This window comes from Tribolium castaneum, chromosome 2, assembly GCF_031307605.1.
Source record: "Tribolium castaneum strain GA2 chromosome 2, icTriCast1.1, whole genome shotgun sequence".
NCBI classification, from domain to species: Eukaryota; Metazoa; Arthropoda; class Insecta; order Coleoptera; family Tenebrionidae; genus Tribolium; species Tribolium castaneum.
In genome coordinates this window covers 25,873,693-25,899,946 of record NC_087395.1, presented here as the reverse complement: position 1 = coordinate 25,899,946, position 26,254 = coordinate 25,873,693, and the positions used below count along the sequence as shown (strand labels likewise).

The following is a 26,254-nucleotide window of genomic DNA, read 5'->3' as shown; positions in this document are numbered from 1 at the left end:
TAGTGGCTAATAAAAATGTCGTTCGGCGTAGAGTCGACTGCATCTTGCATTTTACTGCACCATCATGCAAATATCGTCCAGAGATGTTGACAAGTGGCGGCCGAAGAGAGCAGAATATCGTGTGTGTGTGTGTGCGTTTCGAGCGCAGCGCAAGCCGCAATCGGCCGTCAAATGTGCAAAATAAAAATAACATCGGGGGTTTATTAAGTCATATTCGGCCCCATCCGCTCGATTTTACAGCCAACTTGCCGTATTAAGCCCGCAAAGATCGAACCAGCTACATTTATTAATATTATATTATGGTATTTGATTGCGACCGATCTAAATTTGCTAAGATATGGACACATTACGGTACCGCACTCGTAGGAAGATCATCGTTTGTTCGATTCTTAACGACCGCTTCTACTCATTCACAAAAATTTACTATAGTTTTGTTAATTCGAGGGAAATTAAGTGGAAGGAAGGAGTGCCACCGCTTGACAATGATGCGTGTTGCTAATAGCGCAGACAAATGCCCTAAAGGAACGCATTTTGAGCACGACAAAAACACAAGTGTACTTAATAAGTCGGAAAGCGAGCCACAACGACAAATACAGGGTGTCCAGAGATACGAGGTCGGTTAAAATTTAATTAAACCTCTAATCTAGTTTGTTCAAAAACAAAAACAAAGCACTCTTTGCAAAAATGATTGATCAGCATGTAAGATTCGATAATTCGGAAATAAAATTAACTAGACGCCCTCTGGTGATGACTTTTGAACTATGTCGAAAACAGTAAAGAAATTTTCGTAATGCCACATTTAACTGACATTTAATGAATTGTTCCACAATTTTGCGTGTATAGTGTTAATTACTTACAATAGAAAGAATTACTTTAAAAGTACGTGGTGGTAAATCCTAACGTTGACTTTGGTTCTGTAGTTTTTCGTGGTATAAAGTGTTTATTGTTGAAACTTGAAAGTGGATAAAAAGTGAAAAATATTTAAATTTTGATTACAAAGTGTTACCAAACAGTTGTCTAATTAAAGATTATAAGTAATGGATCACAGCGAACACAAAGTTTGGCTCAAGAAACCAATAAATTAGTGAAGTGTTATGAATTTTAGGTTAAAATTTTCCACTGAAAAAATCATGAAATGCTGCGGTAAATCTACAAAACTACAATAAAGATTAACAACTGCTGATACATTTAAACGTAAATTATGCCAAAAGGTAGGCTTTTCAATGTCTTTGTAATAATTTTCCAATAAAGAAAGTGAACCAAACAGTCATTCGTTATTCGTGTTTTCCTCGTCATCTCTCATTTGTCAACATAAGTTTCTTGCATCAAAGATGCAATAATTATTCCGCATAGGCAATGCAATAATTGTGAAGCCCCAAAATTTGTACAACGCTCAAAATATCCGAATAAACATTTTCCCGCCATTTGTGGTTACTGTTTTCGACCTAGTTCAGTGGCGCCCCCAACGGTAATTTTACTTCCGAATATCACGTCGTCGTAATCAGAAATAAAAACTTTGGAATTCACAGAAATTGGTTCATTTCTTATCGTGCTTTCCATCTCTTGTGCAAAATTAGTAGGAATCGTCCTTTCACTGCGATTAATTAATACATTTTTGTAAAAGTAGGTATTTTATCAGATCGCATTATTATGCACATATTCATCCGCTCATCATAACAAGGAAAAGCAAATCAGATTTTGTAAGAATTTATTACAATAGGGAGCCATTCACTTAATTAAAATTGAACGTTTGCTAGGCATGGGTTAATAAATGATGAATTTCCAAAGTTTGTCCGAAATGAAGTCAGGTGTGCCCGGTAGGGGCGCCGTATCAAAGCCTTACCGACTATTGTGACTTGTTTATTGTTCGATATAGAGGAGTCGGCTTATAATTAGTGAATTCCATAAGTGTCCGTTATCGGCCCGAGGCGTCCGGACTTATTATCTCGTTCGGTAGTGGTTTCATTAGAAAAGCGATCAATTATTTGCCATTAGATTGAAAATAGGAGAGTAGGAATGGACGTCGATAGGGAAGGATGGGACCACCGGAGCGCTGATGCCGAGAGATAGCCGCTAATAACGTGTACAACCGCATGCTAAGTAGCCAACACACAGCAATCAATCAGCGACATCGTTAAAGGGCTGATGGACGCAAAGAGCCCACGGAAATCATGTCACACTCATAACTGGGACCGCATTTTTTAAAACTTCAAAACCTTATTACGATGTTGAAAATGTTGTCTTTTTGTCCCTTGTGCGGAAACGCTGCGCCAATAAATCCCGTTTTTCGCCCGTATACGGAAGCGTGCAATTCCGTCAAAACGTGTCGATAAATCACGCGGAAATTAGATACCGGATAATTACAGTGATTTATCAATAGTGCACGCAATAAATCGTATCTAATAATAAAATTCCTTGAGTTGTTCGGGAACAATCGCCACGTGTGTGCCTATGTTCGATTTCTAATAATAATGGGTTCATAACAGCGTGACTGGTTACGAATTCGCGCTCAGTTCATTGATGAGTGATCACAAGGATAAATAATAAAAACAAAATTACAATTGCAATAAATAGAGTTTTTCCGCGATTCTAATAATTAATCATAGCAGGTGTAATTAGCGCGTAATTATTGCATAGGTTTTGGAAAAATTCCCAAGGACGGAGAGATGATAAAGAGGGCACGTTATAGGTGCACCTATTTAGCACGGTTATGGAGGAATGCAGATTCAATGGGCGCCATAAACCAGTATTTATAGAGCGGTACCGCTGAGAAGGACTTCATACCACTGCGATTTTTACTAGTATGACTAAGAAGATATCGACCACAAGAAAACACATGAAAGAGTTTTGCGACAAAAATTTTGCACAGAAAAGACGATTTTTTATTCAATATTGATGGATCTTGCTTGAATATTGGAGCCTGATGATGATTTAATCAAGATCGAAACGTCGCTAAAAATATAAAGCTTATTTACATCCCTGCCTAAATAACCAACAACAATTTCCTCCGTCAAATTTTTCAAAGGCAAAAATGTGATTCCACTGTTTTTGAGATCAGTAATAATACTTTTAGTAGATTCACCCTCTAGATATGGAAAAACCACTTAGGAGAGGCATAATTTTTCATAATTTGCTCCGAAGTTACATAAAATGTGAGTGCCAAATCCGGCTCTGCAACGGCTGGCAAAAGGGCGGAGGCACTTTTCTTTGGTAAATTTCCTATAATGTGCGAGCTTCCATTTAATGAATGACGATGGAGAGAGACGCGTGACAAGCGCACACTCTAATTACCAGTCCATCATGCACCGGCTAGTATGTGTTTAGTGTTTTCTGATCGCATTCAGATAGCGCCGATTCAATCTTCAACGACTATGGCTTATTATTATATACGGCCTGCCCCAAGGGGGCTGCCGGCAAAAACTTGACGAGAGAGGTTCACTCAACCTGCCAGCGCACATAACCTTCACACACACAAAAAACACTTTTCCCCAAATTCTACGTCAATACTATTTTGTGCACGAGCCGCAGGCGAGTGTCGCACACTGTTTGTTACACCCTTAATTCCTCAAAAGAAATGATAAATTGACGTAAAAACACTTTTCCCCTAATTCTACGTCATTACTATTTTGTGCACGAGCGCAGGCGAGTGTCGCACACTATTTGTTATACCCTTATCGCCTCAAAAGAAATGATAAATTGACGTGTCGCATTCCCATTGGTCACAAGTGTTGTCATGACGCACTTGATTTGGTGGTTGATTTTATAATTTTTTGTAAAGTTGGTCAGTTTTTGGGCAATGCGGGCCTGGAAACGAGGCAATAATCATCAGGCGAGTGCTGGGGGCACTGCGCCATCTTGCTACCGCCTCTGCGCATTCTTAATACTCTGCATATATCATTATAGACACACTCCGCGTAGGCACACTAATATCCGAAAGTTTTGCCACAATCGCTGAACAGCGAGCAAGTTTTTGCCCCCTTACAGTGTGTTGCAAGTTGAAGCGCTCTATCGGGCTAGTGAGCCGGTTTATAGCCGCGAGCAAAATAATATACATCGCTCCATATAGATTATAAAGCTATTTTACATACTAGTAGCACTCTCGGGTATTAATATATCATTATTTTCTGAAAGCTCGATTTTTAATGCAAGGGTGAAATGAATCGTATAGACTGGGAAAAAAACGAGTTTTATTTCGGTGTAAAAATAGTATTTACAAGTCTATACAAACAACAATATTAAATTAAATTAAAATCACTTACAACAAATTTGTAATTTTGAATTTGGTCAGCCCTTGCGAGTTGCGGACGGCTTGCCTAAAAACAACCAAGAATTAATCACAGTCCATACAACTCATTTCAACGCGGCAAAGTATTATTTCATAGTTAAAAATTCCAAAACTGTATAATAAAGTTAGGGCCAATTTTTTACAGTTTACAATTTTTTGTTTTCATAAACTCAAAACCAAAAAAAACTGACAATTTTTGGTTTCCTTGACGCCAATCGACTTCACGGAACATTTTACATGCACATAGTTGAAAATATTTTGTTTTATCCGGCAGTTTTTCAGACTTGATAAAATAACAAAAATTAACTTAAATGTCCTTAAGATCATTTTAGTTTTATAAATTAGATATCGGTTGTAAGTCCATACCATTAATTAAAAGAGAAAAAAATTTTGTTTCCTATTTTTTTTCACCATCATATGTTTGGTACCGCTGTAAATTCTTTTGTACTGTTCCTGTTTTTTCTCTTATTTATTCTAAAGTTAGAATATTCTTTATGCAAAATATAGACTCTACTTAAAATTATGTAACAAAAACCATCTTTTTCAACATTTTTCCAAATTTTATTACAGCTTAGTTTAGCTGATTCTTCAATCTAGAAGTTGTCAGCTTGGGCAAATGTGCCGATAAAGTACGCTGTATTTCAGAAAGGTAGATGCGTTCACGTATTGACTATTAAGTTTAATTTGAGCTCGTTGTCTGGCAGTTAAGATTCATCGGGCGTGCATCGTGCACCTTATAATTTGTATTCAGACGTAAATTAAAATCCAGCTCAAGTAGCCAAAATACTGAAAACAAAAGGAGTAAGCCGAGGAGATTGGATAGGAGGGCGAGCGACGGGTAGATTGCATCCCCAACGTATAATTACACGCGGACAGTAGTTCGATAGCGAGCGGTAATCACAGGCTACGGCCACAGGCTATCCCAGCTACGGCTACCGTTCAACTAAGCAACAGCCGTTCAATTAATATCATCACAACCACTCACAAAAAAATTATTCACAATTTATTACGATAGAGAAATTTACCTACGTGAATATAAATTGCAACTTAAACACTAAACTATCATTATTTAAATTTCGGTCGCTAGCGTTTTTATTTATTGCCATTAGGACGATCGTTCATCAATTATTGTCCAACTTGATCCGTATTATCTATAATTACACATAATTAAGCCCGCAATCGAGAGTAAACAGTTTACGGAATCATTAATCTTTGTTACTACAGTGTCAAGATTTTTATACAAGTGGCCCAGTGCCCAACCAAAAAATCGAAAAAACTTGGACACATAATATTTTTTTTTTGCCATTTTTACTTTTTACCAGCTTTCCCTTGTTTTCGAAATATTTAAGGCTTAGTCTTTAAAAAACGATATCTTTGCCGTTTTTAAAAATTTTGAGATCCTTTTTGGTTTATTTGGAAGATCTTTTGTGTTTTCAAATCTCTAAAAACGTAATAAACCCCAAATTCTTGAGGTTAAATTTGCAGAAATTCAAACATATAACTCAAAATTTTTAAATAATTTTTATTTAACTAAATGAGAGAGCATTTAATTTATTTGTGTTTAACAGTTTTCAAGTTAAACGAACTTTTTGTAAGCATTGAAAAATTGATCAACAATAGCTCTTTTCGCAAAGGTTGAAAAAGTGAGTAAAATATAAGAAATCAAACTTTTTCAAATCTAAATTCAATGAATTCTGATCTCCAGACGACTTTCAAACAGAATACAGAAACGAATCCAAAAAATAATCTGAAAAAATTCTAACCAAAACTATAAAATAATTTTGAAAAAACGCAAGAGTTCAATCTAATAGAGAATTTGAAAACTGTGGAAGAAATATAAAACAAGTGTTAAGCAGAGCCCAGAAAATAATGATAAAACATCTAGAGAAGAATTTATAAGAAAAAACCTAAAAATAGATTTAGAAAATAATCTTTCAAAAACTTCAAATTTCAGATCTAGAAAAACTACTCTCGAAAAAAGAAGAATCTTAGGAAAAATCTAGAGAAAAAAAAGCACAAAAACAACGCTAAAAAATAATCTAGATATAAGAATTCTAAAAGAAACTAGAGAAGAATTTTGAAAAAACGTAGAATGGAGAATGTTTATGTTCTCGTACCTATTTGGATATTTTATTTAAGTTGTTTTTTTTGTTATTTTTAAAAATCTGGAAAACACTGGAGAAATTTTAAACGAAACTATAACTCTGCCAAGATGCAGAGTTAAATCTAAAAGAGAAAATGTAGAAAAAATGTAAAACAAGTGTTAATCAGAGCCCAGAAAATAATGGTAAAACATCTAGAGAAGAATTTATAGGAAAAAACCTAAAAATAGATTTGAAAAATAATCTTTCAAAAAGTTCAAATTTCAGATCTAGAAAAACTACTCTCAAAAAAAGTCAAAGAAGAATCTTAAAAAAAGGCACAAAAACAATGCTAAAAAATAATCTAGATATAAGAATTCTAAAAGAAACTAGAAAAGAATTTTGAAAAAACGTAGAATAGAAAATGTTTATGTTCTCGTACGTATTTGGATATTTTATTTAAGTTGTTTTTTTGTTATATTTAAAAATCTGGAAGACACTGGAGAAATTCTAAACGAAACTATAACAGAACTTTACCAAGATGCAGAGTTAAATCTAAAAGAGAAAATGTAAAACAAGTGTTGAGTGGAGCCTAGAAAACAACGGTAATGCATCTAGAAAAGAATTTAAAAGAACAAAGATAGATTAAAAAATAATCTATTGTAAAGTCCAAGTTTCAAATCTAGAAAAAGTCAAAAAAGAATCATTAAGAAAAATCTGGGGAAGAGTGGGTACAGAAATAATACAAAAAATAATCTGTAAAAATAATAGACGAAAGACGTAAGACATTGTATTTTTATTTTTACTTTTCCTCTTTACTTTTTTTCACGTTTCTGAAATCGATTCTTGTGGTGATTTCTATCAAGCTCATTTCAGAATATAATACTTTATTTTAAATATGCAAGTGTGAGATGTAAAAAGTGGCATTCAGAAAGGAAAAACAAGGCATAAAGTCACCGATTTCAACAGAACAATTACTTGCAATTATCGTTCACCTCTCAATAATTTATTAATTCTTGTGGCAGTCGAGCACGTTTCTAATATTCCAACAAACACAATTAATCGCCGCTGTCACGTCTAATTTATTGAATTCGAGCGCCTGTATTTCTAGGTACGGTAACTAGCACTTACCAGTGTGTAGGAATAGATGATTTTTGAGATTCGTGTGTTTGGAGAAACCCCGTGAACAAATGTGGCATTTGAAGGGCCACGACCCGGAATGGACATACATATGCGACCTGAGATCGCCCGGAGTCGGAAAGGACTTGGAGCAGAGATTGCATTTGTGCGGTTTATCCTGAAACAAATTAATTAAAAAAAAACCTGTGTAGGTACAAGTCATCAGATAAAGTGTTGTCAATCGACTGTCAGGCTACAAGAACTATAAAGTCGACTTAAATAGATGCACAAGATTTGTAGTGTCTCCGGAGAGAAGTATTGCGTGCAGAAATCCGAGTGATAATAAATCTCGGCTCCGGTTTTGAATTAAGAAATAAATTCGCTCCGGCATTAGCATAATTCTCGTTATAAATCATTAAAACAGTGTTTTAATTAGCTGAATTGTGATTATATGGGGCAGTAGAGTCGCAACGCTGCTTGAACCTCGTGGGAACCTCCTCGAAGACGGTTCTGGTTCGGCGCCTGGGCGACTTATGTCAAAGGGGCAGCCTTGAGTTTTCCTCCGCAGCCTTTGTCTGAACCGATCACAAATCAATGTTTTCCGAGAAATTGCGATTTAATTGCGGGGACACTTAAACTTTGCGAGGGCTTAAATCAACGAATGCTTCAATTAATGTCCATAATAAAAGAATAAGGATCGTTAAATCAAGAGGGTTGCGGTGGGAACGAAACAAATACTACGCTCCCGGTAACATCTGCCAGCACGCAAAGACCTAAGACATCCGGTTCCTTGGCTATCGCTTTTATCGATCAATATGACTTGGTGGCTGGAAAAGAGCCGCTTGCGGCCGCATCTGCGCCAGAATCGAGACATTTTTTACACAAAAGCAATATATCGTAGAGCATTTTAACTACCTAGTCGTATTTTACCCAAAATTAGCGGACCGATCTTGTGATTTTTGAAGAATTCGTAAATAATGGATTTTTTCGTAAAAATTGCATCTTAAAGCCAAAATTGTCCAATATGTCGAAATCATACGTCGTAGAGCATTTTAACCACTTTCTTAGTATATTATACATTATTTTACCCAAAGTAGTGATTTTTGAAAAATCACAAAATATAGGAAATTTTCTCAGACAAAATACATTTTTAAACTTAATCTCTCAAAAACTACTACTCGTTGTTGAGCATTTTAAATAATGGCATTGTGATCGGTGCGTGATTTTACGTAAGAAAAACTCAATTTTACCTAAAATTAATTGACCATATTGATATTTTGTGAGATGTTTCATTCAGAGAAAATAGCGTTTTAAACTCAATAATTTAAAAACTACTCGTCGCAGAGCATTTTAACTGATTTTAAGTGATTTTACGTACGGAAAATCTAAATTACCCGAAGTTAACTAATTTCTGAGAAATTTTATAAATAAATAATTTTTTCGATAGAAAAAACGCTCAAAAGTGCCCAATATTTCAAAAATTCGACCTCGTAGAACATTCTAACTAGTCGCATTGAGTTCTATGCACGATTTTACGTATGGAAACGTAAAATTCGCTAAAGTTAATTGACCGTTTTTTAAATTTTTGAGAAATTCACAAATAGTGTAATTTTTTCAGACCAAGTACACTTTTAATCACAATATCGCAAAAATTACTTGTGGTAGAGCATTTTAAGTATGCGTATTGCTTTCTGGGTGTGCCCATTTATATGATTTATTGAGAGATTCACTAATAATAAAATTTTCTTAAGATGAAATGGCGTTTTAAAGACAATTTCTCGAAAAGTACTCGTCGTAGAGCATTTTAACTAGTCATATCGTGTTCTGTGTGTGATTTTACGTAACAAAAATTTGAGTTCACTCCGAATTAAGAATTTTTGTAGAGTCCAAAAAATAATAAAAGTTTTTAGACAAAATTGCGTTTTATTTTCTTTAAGTAGCATTTAAAACTCTATATATCAAAAACTACTCAGCGTAGAACACTTTAACTAGTCGCGTAAATTTCTGTGCGTGATTTTATCTACGGAAACTTGAATTAGATAAACTAACCTTTTTAAAGTCAATATCTCAAGAAATGCTCGTCCTAGAACACTTTAACTAGTCGCATCGAGTTCTGCGCATGACCTTACGTATAGAAATTCCATTTTTACTCAAAATTACTTGTGGAGTTTTATCATTATTAAGGAAATCACAAATAATAAGAATTTGTTAAAAAAAACAAGCATTTAAGACTCAATATTTTGGCAACTACTCGTCGTAGAGCACTTTAACTTGTCGCATATTATGCTGTGCGTAATTTTACGTATAAAAAATTTTAATTTACCTAAAGTTAATTGACCGTTTCTATGATTTTTAAGAAAATCAAAAATAAAAGAATTTATAGGCTTTATGACTCTATATTTCAAAAACTATTCATCGTAGAACATTTTACCTAGTAGGTGATCCAAGTTAATTGACATTTTTTATAATTTTTGACAACATTTTAGACGAACATAAATGATAAAAAATAATAATAAAAAAAATATAACTCAATATTTCAACTTCTTGTCGTAGAACATTTTAACTAGTCGTATCGTGATTATTTGTACAAACAACATTTTTTAAAGTTATTTGACCGTTTTTACGATTTTTGAGGAATTCATAACGTAAAGATTTGATTTTTCAAGTAAAATAACTACTCATCGTAGAGCATTTTAGATAGTGTTTTATATATAGCTATATTTTTTCATTCCTGAAACACCCTTGTATATTTGAAAAAGATGTAGGTAAAGAGTTGGTATCTACGCCTATTGTAAAAAAATACTTAATTTTCAATTATATAGAGGTCGAAAGTGGACTTTACCAACCACTGCAACACCCTGTATATGCTTTATTTTAAAATTCGCACGCTGGACAGCTCAAAAATACTCCTCACATCATGTGTTTTTGTTTAATTTTCTTGGTCCTTGAGCCATAAGCCACCCATTTTGTTGCTTTCTTAGACAGCAGGTGCTTCCTTGCCCTTAAATCCCCGTCAAGTACGAGAATTGCGTCCGATCAAGCACCATATGCCATCCGTTACATCATAATTACAATAATTTATTTTTTTACCGTCGTCGGTTAGAAAGCATATGGGAAGGCTTGTTTCCATAAGGAGAAGAGACATCATTGTCCGTTGAAAAGGGTATCTATTGTCGTAAAAAAGGCAATCCGCGCGCATTTGTCAAAAATGACAAGCAGGTACACGAGAGCCCCGGATTATAACATATAGACGTCATATTTAATCAGCTCGAGAGCTTTTAACACACGAGATTAGACTTACTTTGATGTGCGTCATTCGGTGGTAGTATAAATTGGAGGAGGCTGTGAATCGCTTAAGACACACGGGACACTGGTGGGGTTTTTCCCCGCTGTGGATGCGTCGATGTGTGTTGAGGGAGGAGGAGGTGCTGAAGCCTTTTCCGCACACCATACACACGTGCGGTTTCTCGCCTGCAAAATACAACAGGTCGGAAAGTTGCTTTTTCCGCACTGAATCAGTAAGTTACCGGTGTGCGTCCGCATGTGTCTTTTGAGGAGGGAAGGGCGGTCGAAGGCTTTGTTGCATACTCCACAAGGGAGTAAAGTGCGTTCGCGGGGCCGTGCTCTGGGGGTGGGGACGGTGGCTTCAGGGAGGTCGCCCTGCGAGCTGGCCGCTGAACTGTCTCCTGAAACCGATTTTCGCTCGTCTTCAGCAGAGGGGGGAGAGCCACTCAAGGCCCGAGAGAGGAGGGACATGGAGAGGTCGAGGGGAGAGTCTGAAAAAAACAGGAATTCCAATCAATTTCAGCTTTGTTAATACTGTATTCAAACAAAAATTAAAAAAAAACTACAAAAAAATAAAAAACAAATAGTGATTTCAACGCTCGACAAAGCTACATCTTTTCAACTACTGAAAAAAAAGTTCGTAAATATGTTTACATTTAAAAAAGTAGTGATTTTAACGTCAGATTAAGCCAAAATTGACCTGCTTAAGTAAAATCTGCTAAACTTGTAAAAAAGCCAACAAAATGTGGTGATTTCAACGCTAGACTGAGCTACATATACGCAATAAGTAGCTGAAAATGCGTTTCAGTTTTCTTAGATGTTGACAAAAAAGTAAAAAAACAATTGTGATTTCAATGTTAAAGAACGAAACATCGTTTCAGTCGACAAAATAGTGTTTCAGTTGTTTTAGATTATCAAAATAGAGAATAATATATGGTGATTTCAACGCTAAACTAAGCGAAATCATTTCATAAGAGAAATAAATAAAAATTTCAGTTGAGACGCGTTTCAGTGCAAAAAGAAACGAAAAGCACATAGTGATTTCAACGCTAGGTAAAACTACCTCTTTTCACTTACTGATCATTTCAGTTTTATTTACCTATTTTCAAAAACTAAAAATCTATTTAGCGCGTTTTTTGATCGCGTTTACATTAAAAAAAAGTAATTTTTACGCTAGGTTAAACTGAAATTAACCTGATTCGGGTCTGAACACTGAATTAAGCCACATAATTTCAATAAGTTGTTGAAAACATCTTTTCAATTTTCCAGCTTTATAATGAGAAACGGAAAATATGAGCGGAGATTTCAATGCTACATTAGGCGACATGATTTCAGTAACTGTTTTAGCTTTAAATCAATAAAAACAAGTGGTAATATCTATGGAAAAAATATAAATAAGTGGTGATTTCAATGCTAGACCACGCCAGGTAATCACACGTCCTGAAAAAGTTTTTTGCGTGTAATGCGTTTCGTCAAAAATCGGAATGTTTGCGTCCAATTTTGGTCAAAATTGGGCCGTAGCCCCGCCGCCTGTAAAAACGCGTAATTTATGGTAGATGCAGACGCGCGTCTGAGATAACTCTCCGTCTTGGGATTGTTTAAGACATTCTCACGTAGTCTCAGTTCAGCTTTCCTATCGGCTCATAAAAAGCCCCTCTTTTCCCGATACGTCTTTATCTCACAATATGAGTATAATAATTCGAAATTCCAACCTTCATAACTCACCACGAAAACAAACAGACTTGTGTTGGATTAATGGCCATCTCGACACCGTATCGAATGACCATCCTGTTCAAACTAGGCTCGTTTTTTGTGGCCGTATTGTAATCACGCATAGCTAACATTAATTATCCGGCCTCTGTGTGTTGGTTTTATTTCCCAAATTAATTTCGTCCAAAAATTGTTTTTCTTAATTATCCACGCGTGTAATTTATCAAATAAGCCGTCACAACGGGCAATTAAAACCGAATTACGGAAAAATCCGGATAAGGCGACCAACGCGATAATTAGATTTATCGAGTCGGCGATTTTTTGCAATTCAAGCAATCAAAATGTTAACGTGCGCAAAAGGGGCCATAAATTTCGACAAGTAGCTATTGTTTCATAGCAAGCATGCGGTTGATGATGCCTTCATGAATCCCAAACATCGCAGTCGTTAACGGGGAACAATAGTCGCTGAAAAAAGCTCCAAGACGAAATTTTGAAATAATTACGAGCACCAGGAGCGATTCATTTTAATTAAATCAATATCGCTGTACCTTCAAGGATCGAGTCCATCGTTTGGCGGTAGAGCGACGCCCTCATCCTCACAAAAAACAGTTCTTCCGGCCTTTCCGGTAAATAATACACCAGTAATTCCGTATCGGGCGAAATCGGTTTAACCGCTTCGTAAACCGGTTCACCCCTAACCTTCGTTGCGACGAAATTAACCGCCGGATTGAAGGAACTGGCCACCCTCACGAACCGGACCCAGTTGCAGTGGCGCACCCTCCGGGAGCCACTTCCGGAGATTTCGTCGTAGCATCCGAAACGGTGCCGAATCTGCAAAAAATACATAAAAATAATTGGTGATTTAGGGCTGGCAGGGTTTAAACCTGAGCAAATTTGACTTTTTTTGGTGATTTCAACGATAGTCTAAGCTACATACCTTACTTTCAGTAACTGATTTTCTGAATTAACAAAGAAAACCAAATAACGAGCGGTGATTTCAACGCTAGACTAAGCAAAATCGTTTTTGTAAAAAATTTCAGTGCGAGATGATGAGGTATATAGCTACATATTTTCAGTATAGGTAGTTACTTAATTGAAATTGCGTTTCATAATTAATAAGCTGTTCAAATTTTTTTAAAGTAAAGAAAGATTTTCGATAACAACTTTTAATTTCAGAATTAACCAAAAACAACTAGTAGTAGTATACAAATATCTCACTATTTTCAGTAGCCGAAACTAAATTTCAGTTTTTGTGATAAAAAACAGTGGCGACTTTAACGCTAAACCAAACAGCATATAAAAAAATCAATTTTAGTTAAATTACAGAAAGTGTTGATTTCCGCACCTGAAAATGAGTCTGAGAGATAAGAACGAAAATAAATAGATTTCATCCGTAAATTTTCAAACGAAAAAATTAAGTTGCATGAAGTGATTTCAATGCTAAAGTAAACTACAACATTTACCAAAAAATCTGTTCTGTAACTGAAAACATGTTTAAAAATGCAAATATATTTTTTAAAGATGTGTTTCTTTCTAAATCGACCAAATCCAGGTGATTTGAACGCAAAAACAAGCTCCAGCTCTTCGAAAATCGAAATGTGTGGTTATTGTGTTGAGATAAAATTTCGTTTTACGAGTAGAATTTCCTGGTGGCGTCCTTTGTGAAAAAGCTCATCAATTGGTCGGCCGTTTCAATAAGCGTCGCTTTTTATCTGTTGTCTTTTGCGGGCAAAAGACCGAGATGTAAGATAATGCGCGAAAAAAGACGAGCGCGGATAAACAGTAGCAATTGTAGATAAGCGGTGGCGGCAAGTTGAAAAGAAGCGGGTCCTGTATAAACGCATGCAAGTATGTATTAGTGAGACAATGGCGGCATAGCACATAAAGGCCGTGTTGAGATGTCCTGCGACGGTCCTGCATGGGCCCCAAACAAAAGGATGTCCAAGGATTGACCAATAATTCGTCTTTCGGTCGGAGACTTTAATGATGCGATAGAACGCATTGTTTCAGGAGAAAAACCACAACTTTCAGGATTTTTGCAATATAGCCAGCTTGCAGTGATTTATTTCTTAATGAGGCCATTTCCTTTGGCACCCAATCCACTTTTCGGTTTTTTATCTTAATTATGTGGTCTAGCGTCCGCCCCTCATACGCCACAGATGGCAATAGAGAATAAATCACGTGTAAAAGTTTTGATAAGAACAGAAGGTCAATTATCGCCACTGTAATAAACCATCGGGCGCCACAGGTGCATCAGAGACAGAGACGGACAATACGGTAATAGAGTGAGCAGGAACAAAGACAGCGATCGTCCAATCCAGATTCCAGACGGTTTTTTAATGATCTCGCATCACAGGTAATATCCTGTCCTTTTATTATGATTTCGTTGTCACGTCATAAAACACACTCATCCACTGTCTCTTTTCACACACAAGTGTGCACCTGTATCGTCCAGGTATCTCTCTGGCTAATTACGATTAAGTCGCCCTTTTGTGATGCGAGTCTGGGAAGCGAGACCATTATGGATGGAGAGAGGTAGGGCAGACAATGCAGAAATGCCGAATTCGAATAAATCAAGGCCGTTAACAGGACGGACTGCAGACTGTGATGTCCTGCGACAGCATAATGCGCTGAATAATGGAATACGGGATTTAAATTGTATCAGCGGCGAACCACAATCGAGGGATATACAGTGTGTTGTCATTCAAAACGATTTCGGTCCACAGATCCGATGCTGGCTAAAGAAAGATCGAGATACCGGGGTGCTGAACACACACAAACGACTGTTTTTAACACTTATTACACTGAAATGTCGCCTGCTCTACCGTTCAAGTCTCCGAACACTGAACGGTTTCAGCAACTATTATTAATTATTCAATAAAAGCTGGAACAGCATTTCAGTTACTGCAAGTTTGACAAAATTTAATACAGATTTTCAGTTCCTGAAAATTATTGGAAGCGAAATTATGGCTTGTTGTTAGTAAAACATGACTTTTTGTAAAAAGTTAACAAAAACTGAAATGTTCTCATGTAATAAACTTTAATTTTTGTTTTTTTGGACAAAACCGATAATTTCGGTTACAATAAGACGTTAAAATTTCCAAACATTGTAAAACTGGGACCGATATTGTGAATATCAATTATCATCTAACGTTAAAATCACCAAAAATATGTTGTTAAAATCACCAGAAATATGTTTATGAAATCGGTAGTAGTGTATCAAAATTCTAATTTTTTTTAGATATTCAGCAATAACTGAAACTAGTTGTTTAACATTACATAGTTTATTTCAAATTAAAAAAAAAATGGTTTTTGAATTTTATGTGTGATAGCGACCGAAACACACATTTAGCTACAATTGTTTGTTACCTAATCTACTATGATTAATTAGAATCTTTAGCTTTGTAATAAGTTTTCAGCTTCTGAAAGTTTTAATGCGTGGCCCAGCATTGAAATCACAACGGTTTAAGCAAACACTACAAAATTGAAAGACAGTTTTTATTACCAAAATTATGCAGAATCGTCTAGCATTGAAATCTCCAAAACTGAAATTTTTGTTTTCAGTTACTGAGATGACTAGTTTAGCATTAAAATCATGAAAAAAATAACCAACACTAGTTAAAAACTCTCAGTTATCGAAAATTGTAGATTGTAGTTGAGCATTGAAATCACCAAAAGTATACTAATTTTTTTTCTTTCATTTGGCAAAACCGGACTTCAGTTAATCTAGATATGTTTACATTGGTGAAAAAATTTAACTTAGAGTATATTTTGGCAAAAATTGAAATAGGTTTAATCAAACAAAAAAAAAATAGTAGAAACAGCTGAATCTAGTTTAGCCAGCTTGTTTATTTACTGTAAAGATTTCACCAACTAGCACAGAAACACGCTTTCAGTTGGTCCGTGAATTAAGATGTAGCTTAATCTTACATTAAAATTAAAAACAAAACTTTCAAAAACGATTTTGATTACTGGAAAAAAACGTATATACAACAATATGTACAACAAACAACGCTTCAAATTTAATACTTGTGCAAAAAATATTTTTTTTCCGAAACTGAAAAATAAAACGTTCCATCACTTGATCTAGCATCGAAATCCCAAATTAGTGCAACGGAAATGTTGAGGATGAATTTGTCAAAAATCGGTGAAGATTAGTTTCGTGTGTAAGCGAGCCCTTTTGTGTCGGTAGCAGCGTGACCTCCGGAGGTGTAAATTACAGGTGTAAGAATGTAGATTAATTGCTTAGAGACTCGCGCACTCAAATCTGTATCACGTAGCGGTAGCTGACCGTAGCATACCAACCTTTCTCTATTATACCGGACAAAAAATCTCTCGATCCTATCTACATCTCCTCTCCATTCATTATAGCAGGAGCGGACAAGACGCCGATAATTTCCCTTGTGCGGCAAAATTGACCGAATATCTCTGCTACACAGCAGCAGCAGCAGCACTTGTTGTTTTTTTCCTTACGGGTTTATGACAGGTAGTCGACTGCAATTATATCGTAACTATTTTTGCTTCTTCAAATAACGAACTTCCTGCTGCGAAACTGTATATTTGATATACAGAACGCCGGATTGACTATAACTAACCAGCAGAGATTCTGAAATATGTGCATAAGTAACTAACTAGACGTGGAATGGGATGACAAGACTCATTTTTTCGTCTTCGTCATTTTTCACATTTTTCAGACGCATAATGAAGACGTATGGCGCGCATTTGCCAATTTGAATTTCAAATACCGGGAACTACGCCGAAATCGGAGAGACTTCAACGCTAGACCAAGACACAAGCTTCAGTACCCAAAGCATAAAAATTATTGCTGACAAAATGTGAGGAGACGAAGTCTAGCTAAAACTGTTCCCCTTAATCTAACTCAAAAACAAAACAAAGTATAACTAAAACCAATAAATACCAAGAGAAAAAACACAACAAGAATAAATGAAAAGAAAAGTATGCATTCTAAATAATATTTAAAAAATAATACCTAAAGCTTTAAAGACTGAAAAACCGAAAAAAGCAAAAGATCAATTACTACAAAGTAATAAATATTTTAACTTTTTCCGTTTTTTCATCAGTTAATCAAGGTGAATATTTTTTGTGAGTTTTTCACTTTTTAATTTCATGTCGTATCATAAAAGTCCGTGGTGACTTCAACGCTAGGCCACGCGCCGAGTTTTCCGCGCCGAAATCGTTGGAGAGTTCGACGCTAGAGCAAGCCACATGCCGTTTGGAGTGCAGTAATACAATTTGTGGGCACCTGTTGCTAGTCATTGTCTATTTTCGTGTCGATTTTGTCCGTGCGTGAAAGAATGAGCGGTAGCAGGAGAGAGCACGCATCCTGGAAGATATGGCGTGTCCCTCGAGGCAACGGCTAGCCTCCTCTCTGTTCTGCGATATGTAGCGGTTTTTGTTCAGTTTTATTTTATAATAATCATGGGTTGGGTGTGGTTGCTCGGAACATGCCCGAAGCCATTCGCGGTATGAGCTACCGCAGTAGGGAATGCTCAGGACCGTATCACAAACAAACAAATCGGTGATATAGAAAGTGCATTAGAAAGGTCGCCTTTTCACACCCAGAAAAATCGACCGATCGAAAGTATCGAGTGATGATTTAGGTTTTTTCATGAAAAAATGCGGCAAGATTTATACTAGTGAGACACGCAGCCTGGATTAGCATAATAAGCTCTTAAATAATTTCTGCACTTGAACGGTGACATCCTAGAAAAAAAGATTTATGTGGCTCGGCGCCATATGTTGGAGAAAAAGCCGTCAATATTTTGCCATCGCGCTTAAATAACTCACTCTGACGCGGGATATTTCCCTCATAAAATCGTAATTAAAAATGCGAGCGCTTGTAATGAATGAAAATCAATAAACGTTAATGTTGCTGCCAGCATTACACATTTGCGATAAAGCTCCTCGTAATGATAATGTGTTGCGGTCGATCAGGCTATAAACTTAATTTCCATTTGATTACGTTCCTGTATAAAAGCGTCTCGCTTGGAGTAAACAATAATTTATCTATCTTAAGTAACTTTTATCGCGGTTGTAATCAGCCGAAAAAAAATCACAAAACCTATTAATAAACATGTAACAACCAGTATGAATCTCCGAGTATATTAACAAATTGACAGCGAACTCTTGCAGCTTCTATGTACGGTTTCACGTTGATTTATGCGCTCGTAGGCCGTTTCCGTTCAAAATACCGGCCCGACAGGGACGGACTTGGAAAAACACAACTTGGCTTCAAGTCACTACTTAGCTTTTTCAATTTCAAAGCCATTTTTGTCAATATTTTGAGATAAACATGTTTTTTAAAAAATTGACCCAGCGTTGAAATCACCAACAATTCACATGATTCTGTGCTTTTTTGTTTTAAAAATTGAAATCACTGTATTTTTTTGCTATTTTTACCTTTTTATATTAATACCTCAAATTTTCTGCCAGTGGTTGTTTGTAAATTTTGTACTTGTATTTTTCAACCCAATGTTTTCAGGTTCAATAAAAATGATTTTAGAGTAAGTACTTGTCTGAAATTTATTGTATTTATGTATGTTTCTGGTCTTGATTTAGCGTTAAAATCACCATCTACTTTTGAATTTTTAGCACGTCTTGCAAAAAATGGTTGAAACTGTGCTTGGTTAGCGTTGAAATCACTATTATTTTTCAGGTTTTGATACTTCTTTAATCATTTGCAATCACACTTGCAACAAAAGTTGCTTAAAGTAGCGATAAAAATACCATATTTTTTAGCAATATCTGAAACTGTAACTCATGTCTCAAATGGCTCTGTAGACCGACCATTGAAATCACAACTTGTTTTTTAAATACCGACACTTTTCGTTGCTTCAACAAAAGATTTGTGATTTATTTCAGGAAACTGTAATTAGTGTATCTGACTTTATTTGGCATTAAAATCACCAATTATATAATCTTAATACTCTTTTAAATTAATTCACAATGTCATTTATAATTTCTATTTCGAATATATTTCGGCAAAGTCACTTTTAATCGAATTACGATTTAGTTCTAGTGTGTTTAAAACAGTAAGTAGCGTGATGTAGCATTAAAATCACTATTTTTCAATCATAATTAAAACAGTAAAGCCTGATTTAGCGTTAAAAGCAGCATTAATTTTCACTTTTTGCAACTTTTTTAATAATTTTGGATTCATTTTAGCAATATTTAAAACTACGATTGCAGCTTGATTTAGCGTTGAAATCACCACCTATTTTTCAAACGGCGACATTTCTCGCCACTTTAACCAAACATTTGTGATTTATTTCGTCTCCAAAAACTAAACCAAAACTTTCGAACAAGTTTATGACTTTCAAATCGCAAATTACTTTAGATAAGCGAATTTTCAGGAGCTTACAATTTATTTCCATTAACTCTCGCTTCGGTTGCATTCCATTGGTGCGATATTGGTCCAAACACGTTTACACTTTTAGCAGGAATTAATAAAAAATATAGTACCGTAACTAGGCTAATTCATTCAAATTCCTTTCGAGCGACATCTCCGGCTCATTTATTAATCGTTTTAATAACGCTCTAACCCAGTTTCCGGCTGTCAAAAAAGCAGTTTTGTCGGTCGCAATATTCTGCATAATAATGCGTTCACCTAGTTGACAAATATGGGCATTGCTGCGATTTTTCCTCGGTGATTTCAACGCAAAGTCAAGCTACGCACTGTTGTATTATTTTTTCTTGTTCTTGTTGTTAATTAGAAATTCATCGATGTTGGAATTAGCCTCCAATTATGTTCCTCTCGTGTTTGGTTTTTTCGCCGTCGTGGACGAATTATAGTTATTTGCCGTATGTTTCTTGCGGTAATATAACGATTTAAAGTAACAGTAGTGTTGTTGCACGTGCCTGTGTATCGTGTTGAGAGGTTGGAGAACACGCGAACCACGATTGTTCGTGAGCAAAGCGACGTTTTTCTCTTTTCGTTCAATCAAAGCGCAACAACCGATTCCATATTTCTATTGTTGAATGATTTATGTCCAAGTGGAAAGACATGTCGTGACACCTTGTTATGGCTTTATTAATACATCGAGACTGGCGTTTTTTATCAAACGACCAATTAAAAACGGTTTATCTGTAATCTATTACTTTTAATTGATCATATGTCACATGGAGAGTTATGTGAGAAGGCGCGATAGCGCTGGTAAATTTATAGTCCCATATGGTACGGATGCAAAACAGCTTGTTAGAAGAAAAAATTCGAGTGTTACACTTTGGTTGGCCGGCGTTTACATGGCCGGGTGAGCGTAGGACCAGGTCATGCTCAACTGACCGTGGTCTATGGGGTGGTGGGCACTAACGCACCATGAACACTGATTACTGCTATTAATTCGACAAGTGTTGGGATAGTGCACTAGCAAGGTGTCAAAACACCAGTGCAACAGCCTTGACTTTGCCTAGAAAGCGATCGCACGGCGAAACTACCGGTGATCTCAACGCTAAATCAAGTTACATACGCCACGATTTAATCACTGCAGAGAATTATGGTAATTTCAACGCTACCTCGAGCAATTTCCTTATAAAAGTATAAAAGTTTAGTTAATCAATTAGAAAATAATAAAAAGCTGAAAAATTGGTAGTGATTTCAATGCTGAACCAAGCTACAAACACCACAGTTTCAATTATTTAAATCGTGAATTTATGTTTAAATTCGAAAGAAATTTCCATAGATAACAAAAAATTTCAGTTTTGTGGCCTCGCCGGGCCACAATCGGGCGTCAGCACTTTGAAATGTTTACACCTCTTTAACGTCGCCCATAAATCGCATTTGTCAGCTCTCCATAAACGAAATTTAATGCGATTTTTATAGTAAATTCCCGGCGTTTTCGAGATTAATAATGCCAGATCGCCCTCTGTTAGATTAATATGGGAATAGAGTTTGGTCAGTTATCGAAGTGAAAGTCATTACTTAGCGTCCGTCCATCTTAAAATATTAACACTCATCTTTGAACAGTTAGTTAATATATTTTCAGTGCTAATCGCATCACTTTTCAATTAGCTGTGACCCTCACGTCGTGTGAACCCATCTTGGTACTTTGCTCACGTACAATTGCGATCAGTCACGAGACTGATGTGGACAATCGACCACATGGGGCCCGAGATAAATCACCAACAGTTTACCGAAAATAAGCCAAAAAATAAACCAAAACCACGCGTTGAAATCACCAAATTCCGCTTCAAAACAATCACCTTTCCGAGATTTACTAAAACAATCAAGGAATGAGACAATGTGTTGCGACCTGGCGTTGAAGTCACTGAAGTTCGTTGGGGATTACCAAAGATAATCATAAAAAAAAATCAAGAAATAAAAGACATGTGTCTTAACCTGGCGTTAAAATCAACAAAAATTGCTAAAGTTAACAAAAAATTACTAAAAATAAGCAAAAATGTAAAGAAATAGAAATAATAATGCGTCTTAACTTGACGTCGAAATTTCCAAGAGTGTGTTGTAACTTTGTAAATTAAGAAACTTCACAAAACACTGGAGAAAGGTAAAGAATCTAAAAGAATGTACCTGAATCTGAAGACACTGAAATCACCAAAAATCGCTGTAAATCTTAACTAAAAAAAGTAAAAAAAGAAAAAGAAGTAAAGAAGTAAAAATAACCTATGTCTTAGCCTGATGTTAAAATTATCAAGATTTTACAAAAAATAATGAAGTAAAAGAAAGAATAAAACAGAAAAAGTAAAAAAAGTGTTTGAACTTGGCGTTCAAATCACCAAAAGTTTAAGGAAAGAAGAAGTAATTTCTTTGCATTGAAATCACCTAGATTCGCGAAAAATTACAAAAGCTTACCACAAATAGACAACGAATTTAGACGCGTTGGCATTGAAATCACCAAGAAATCGCTTAAAATTTGCCTGAAAATGATGTAAGAAGAGAAGAAATAAAAAGAGTGTGTTGTGAGCTGCGCTGAAATGGCCAAAGCTCGCTCTGCAAACATTGAGTTCTGGCTAATTAAAGCGATATTCTTTATTTATCGTTTATCCGTTATAACGAGTGACTTCCTGTAATTGCCTCTCCCAGTCAGTTTTCTTCTAATACTAAATGATATTGCATGCTGATAATTATTTATGTTATCATTTTATGCGATACGGGAGGAACTGTACAAAGTTGCAAACTTAACCCGCTTTATAAGTCGAAGCAATTAATTACGATTTAATGACCGGCGATTAATTACCGATGCACAAAACCATGGTAAGACACCTCACGTTACATATTTCTCGGCGAAATTTACGACAAACATAAATTTTTCAATTTATGGCGATAGAAGAAAGTTGGAAAAATTATGACTAGGCATTTTTCTAGTGAAGGGGGACCAAGCTACTGAAAAAATTACGTATAAAGCGCGGAATTGTGACAGGAAATCGGCGATTAACAAGTCGAGCACCTTCCAGGATGTTTTGATACGACGATAATATGCATAAAATCGAGAGGAAGCGCACGTGTTTGAATTAGACGCGAGTTTCATTCGTTTGATTAATTGGAAGCGTATCCGTCTCATTAAAATTGATCTTGCGGCTTTTTGCACGAGAATATGCAATAAAATCGACAAAAATACGAATTAGCGAATTGGGATTTCCGCCCATTTTATGTACGTCAAGTAAAACACTGGAAATTTTAAAACACAAAAACAGATGTGGCTTAACTGCGCATTCAAATCACTAATTTAATCCCGAAATAATTACAACTGAAATTTTGGTCTTGACCTAGCGTTCAAGTCTCCAACTAGTTTGCCATCTTGCTGCATTATTCGCTTAAGAAACGGGAAATTTAACAAAATGTGTCAGATATTTCAGCAGAAACTTACCTAAACCGGCGTAAAAAGCAAATTGAATTAGAAAAATTGTTTATTTTTGCTCATTTTTCATCCAAAAACAGTCAATCAAGTCAAAAATAATTTACCTACAGCAATTTTTGGTGATTTCAACGCCAAGTTCAAACATATTTTTCGTGTTTCTTCCCTTTTTCATTTTCATTTTTTCAATCTTACATTATTTTATGTAAATTCTTGGTGACTTCAATGCCAGACTAAGACACACATAATTTTTATTTGTTCACGTTATTTTAGGAGACTGATGATTTCCATCGGTTTCTGGTGATTTCAATGCAAGGTTGCAAACATATTCATTTTATCTCTTTACTTTGTTCATCACTTTTGGGAAACTTATAATTTAGTACAAGCTTTGGTGATTTCAACAGAAGGTCGCGATACGTTCCTCGTATCTTTACTCTTTTTCCATCATTTTCATTTGATTTTCAGCAAATTTTCACATATCCAACGTAACATATTTTCTCTGAATTTGTAAACTTTTGGTGATTTCAATGCTAAGTTAAAACACGTTTCTCGTATTTGTTCCCTTTTTCGTTTTTATTTTTTCTATGTTTCAGTTTTTTATAAAAATTCTTGGCGATATCAACGCGGGGCTAAGACACAAATAATTTTTACGTATTTCTTAACGTTTTTTAATAATTAAAAAAAACTCATATGATTTAATGCGAGCATTGATGATTTCAACACCAAATCGCAATACGTTCTTCTCATCATTTTCGCATTCTTCCTACGATTTTCAGATATTTTTAATGATTTTCAGCAAACTTTAGTAGTTTCAACGTAGCATATTCTTTCATTCTCTAAATTTTCGGTGATTTTAACGCCAAGAAAACACGTTTTTTCATTTCATTTTCATTTTTTCTATTGCTTCATTATTTTCCGTATTCCTCTTACTTCTACAATTTTCCTAATAGGTTAAAACAACTTACTGTTTTTTCATCTACCCATTATTTTCAGTAAAGCATAGAAATTTTCAACGAGTTTATTCTTTTCGTTTTGTTTGTTTTTTTTTAGTAAAAATTCGACCAAAAATAACCAATAAACCACAAAATTAGTTAAAAAAAATGCATTTTTGCAGCGTTTAGCCACGATTTCAAGCAAGAAAGGAAATTATTTTTTAATATGAATCGCATTATTAGACAAAAGTGAGTTTTGCAGTTCGTGTGAAAAATGTAATTAATTAACCGAATAGGATTAATCTCCAATTGAATTGAGTGAGAGTGAAAGCAGTGAGAAAATTTCGCTTTTCACGCCGTCTCCATCACCTTGAATAAATCGCACAAGCTCTTGAATCCGAGGCGAGAAAAGTGAGTTTTTCACCAGACTGTGTAAAAAACATAATGCTCTTTGTGCAATAAAGCTGCCAATTACGGTGTGTTGTAAGTGCACATTCATTAGTTGAGCGGCGCCTGGTGCTGGCATTGTGCCCCTTTGCCCACCGATTAATGAAATCCATTGAATAGTTTAAAATCGCCGCCCACTCCGGCCACTAACAAGCATGACAAACAGCTTTATAAAACGATTCCCATTGACAGGTGTAACAAGCCTCATTGACGGATTTTTTCTCGGCGAGCGCATTAATGTTGTAATAATCCTCCGAAAAGGAGGAGGCAATCAATTAATGAAAAAGTCGAGCTTGATTGACATCGCGGCGCTGCTCTGAAACACTCGAAATGGGCCAATTTGCATAAATCAAATGGAACAACGCCCTCCGGTGTTATAATTAAGCTATTTAATCCACGCCTACGTAATAACTGGGATATTTAAATGGCTGCTGACCGTTAAGCCGCCTTTCTCGACGATTTATAGGGACACTTTTTGGATCAGATATGGACGATGATGCGAGTAAACGACTGAATTTCAAGCGCTTTCAGTATCCGGGAAATAGCCGTTCAGCTGTGACGCCATAATCACCGGTTATGGCCCAGTTGAACAACCGCGCATTTTTCCAAGCGTCGAGGTTCTACTGTACCAAATATTACAGCCGGGATAATTACACTGTTGGAGCGCGAGATTCAATTAATAAGCAATAAAACGCAAATTGCCAATTAGTTTCCATTATTGCGGGATAAAAGCACAAATGTTGTAAATAACACGTCGGAATTTATACCTTCAAAATAATAATTAGTTTACAAAGGTTTGGAGCGGTTTTATGCCTCCTAAATGCCACTTGACGATTATTTATCTCTTCACTTGGAAAGGACGATCTTGTAACGGATTTTCCAAAAATGTAAAATTTACGACGGCTTAAATCAAACGTCTATTTCAATGTTTCAAAATCGGTGTTATTATTCCTACATACTTTTGTAAATAATTCACATTTTTCGTTTTATTTCTACTATTTTAAGTCAAATCGCTAGGTTTTATTCATTTGTAAAGTCGTAAAATAGCAAAAGCTTTTGGTAATTTCAACTACTATATTTTTTTAAGCTTTTTTTAATTTTATAATTTTTAGGTTCGCAGTAATTGCCGTTTATTTCTATGCCTTTACAACCCTCTGAAATTGTAAAAAGTACAAATGTTCGATTTTTTGATGTTTGAATTTTCAATATTTGTCGCGATTTTGGCCGATTTCGGGTACCAGGAACATTTATCGAGCAATAACTTCGGAAATATTAGAGATAACCCCATGAAGTTTATTATCGTTGGAAAGCTCTTTGAATTATCTATCTTTCTCAAAAAAAATAATTGTTCTCCGTCTAATAGTTTTCGAGAAAATTGCAAACAAAAGCAAAAATTTGTAAAATTTAAAAAAATTCATAACTAAAAAACTATTGGGAATTTGACGCTTTTTTTGATTCCAATCGATTCCCCGGATCATTTTGCAGCGGTATGAATCAAAATAGTTCCACTTTTTAGAATAGTTTAGCCGTAAATAAGAAAATAAAAAAAATTAAAAAAAAAATTAA

At 35.4% G+C, this 26,254-nt stretch overlaps 1 protein-coding gene across 2 annotated transcripts in view; it reads right to left on the bottom strand.

Moving 5' to 3' along the window:
• LOC100142269 (zinc finger protein OZF) overlaps positions 1-26,254 on the bottom strand; it is a 72,510-nt gene that overhangs the window by 33,115 nt on the left and 13,141 nt on the right. Inside the window, exons 2-6 of one of the 2 annotated variants that reach the window (XM_015983806.2) lie at positions 13,029-13,311; positions 11,013-11,261; positions 10,787-10,956; positions 7,498-7,663; positions 4,171-4,313 (exon numbers count right to left, since the gene is read on the bottom strand). In XM_015983806.2, coding sequence (XP_015839292.1) covers positions 4,285-4,313; positions 7,498-7,663; positions 10,787-10,956; positions 11,013-11,261; positions 13,029-13,311 — 897 coding nt within the window. In that variant the 3' untranslated portion in view covers positions 4,171-4,284. Of the gene's footprint in view, positions 1-4,170; positions 4,314-7,497; positions 7,664-10,786; positions 10,957-11,012; positions 11,262-13,028; positions 13,312-26,254 lie in introns of those variants that run through there. The other variant, XM_001812593.4, reaches the window with a different exon arrangement.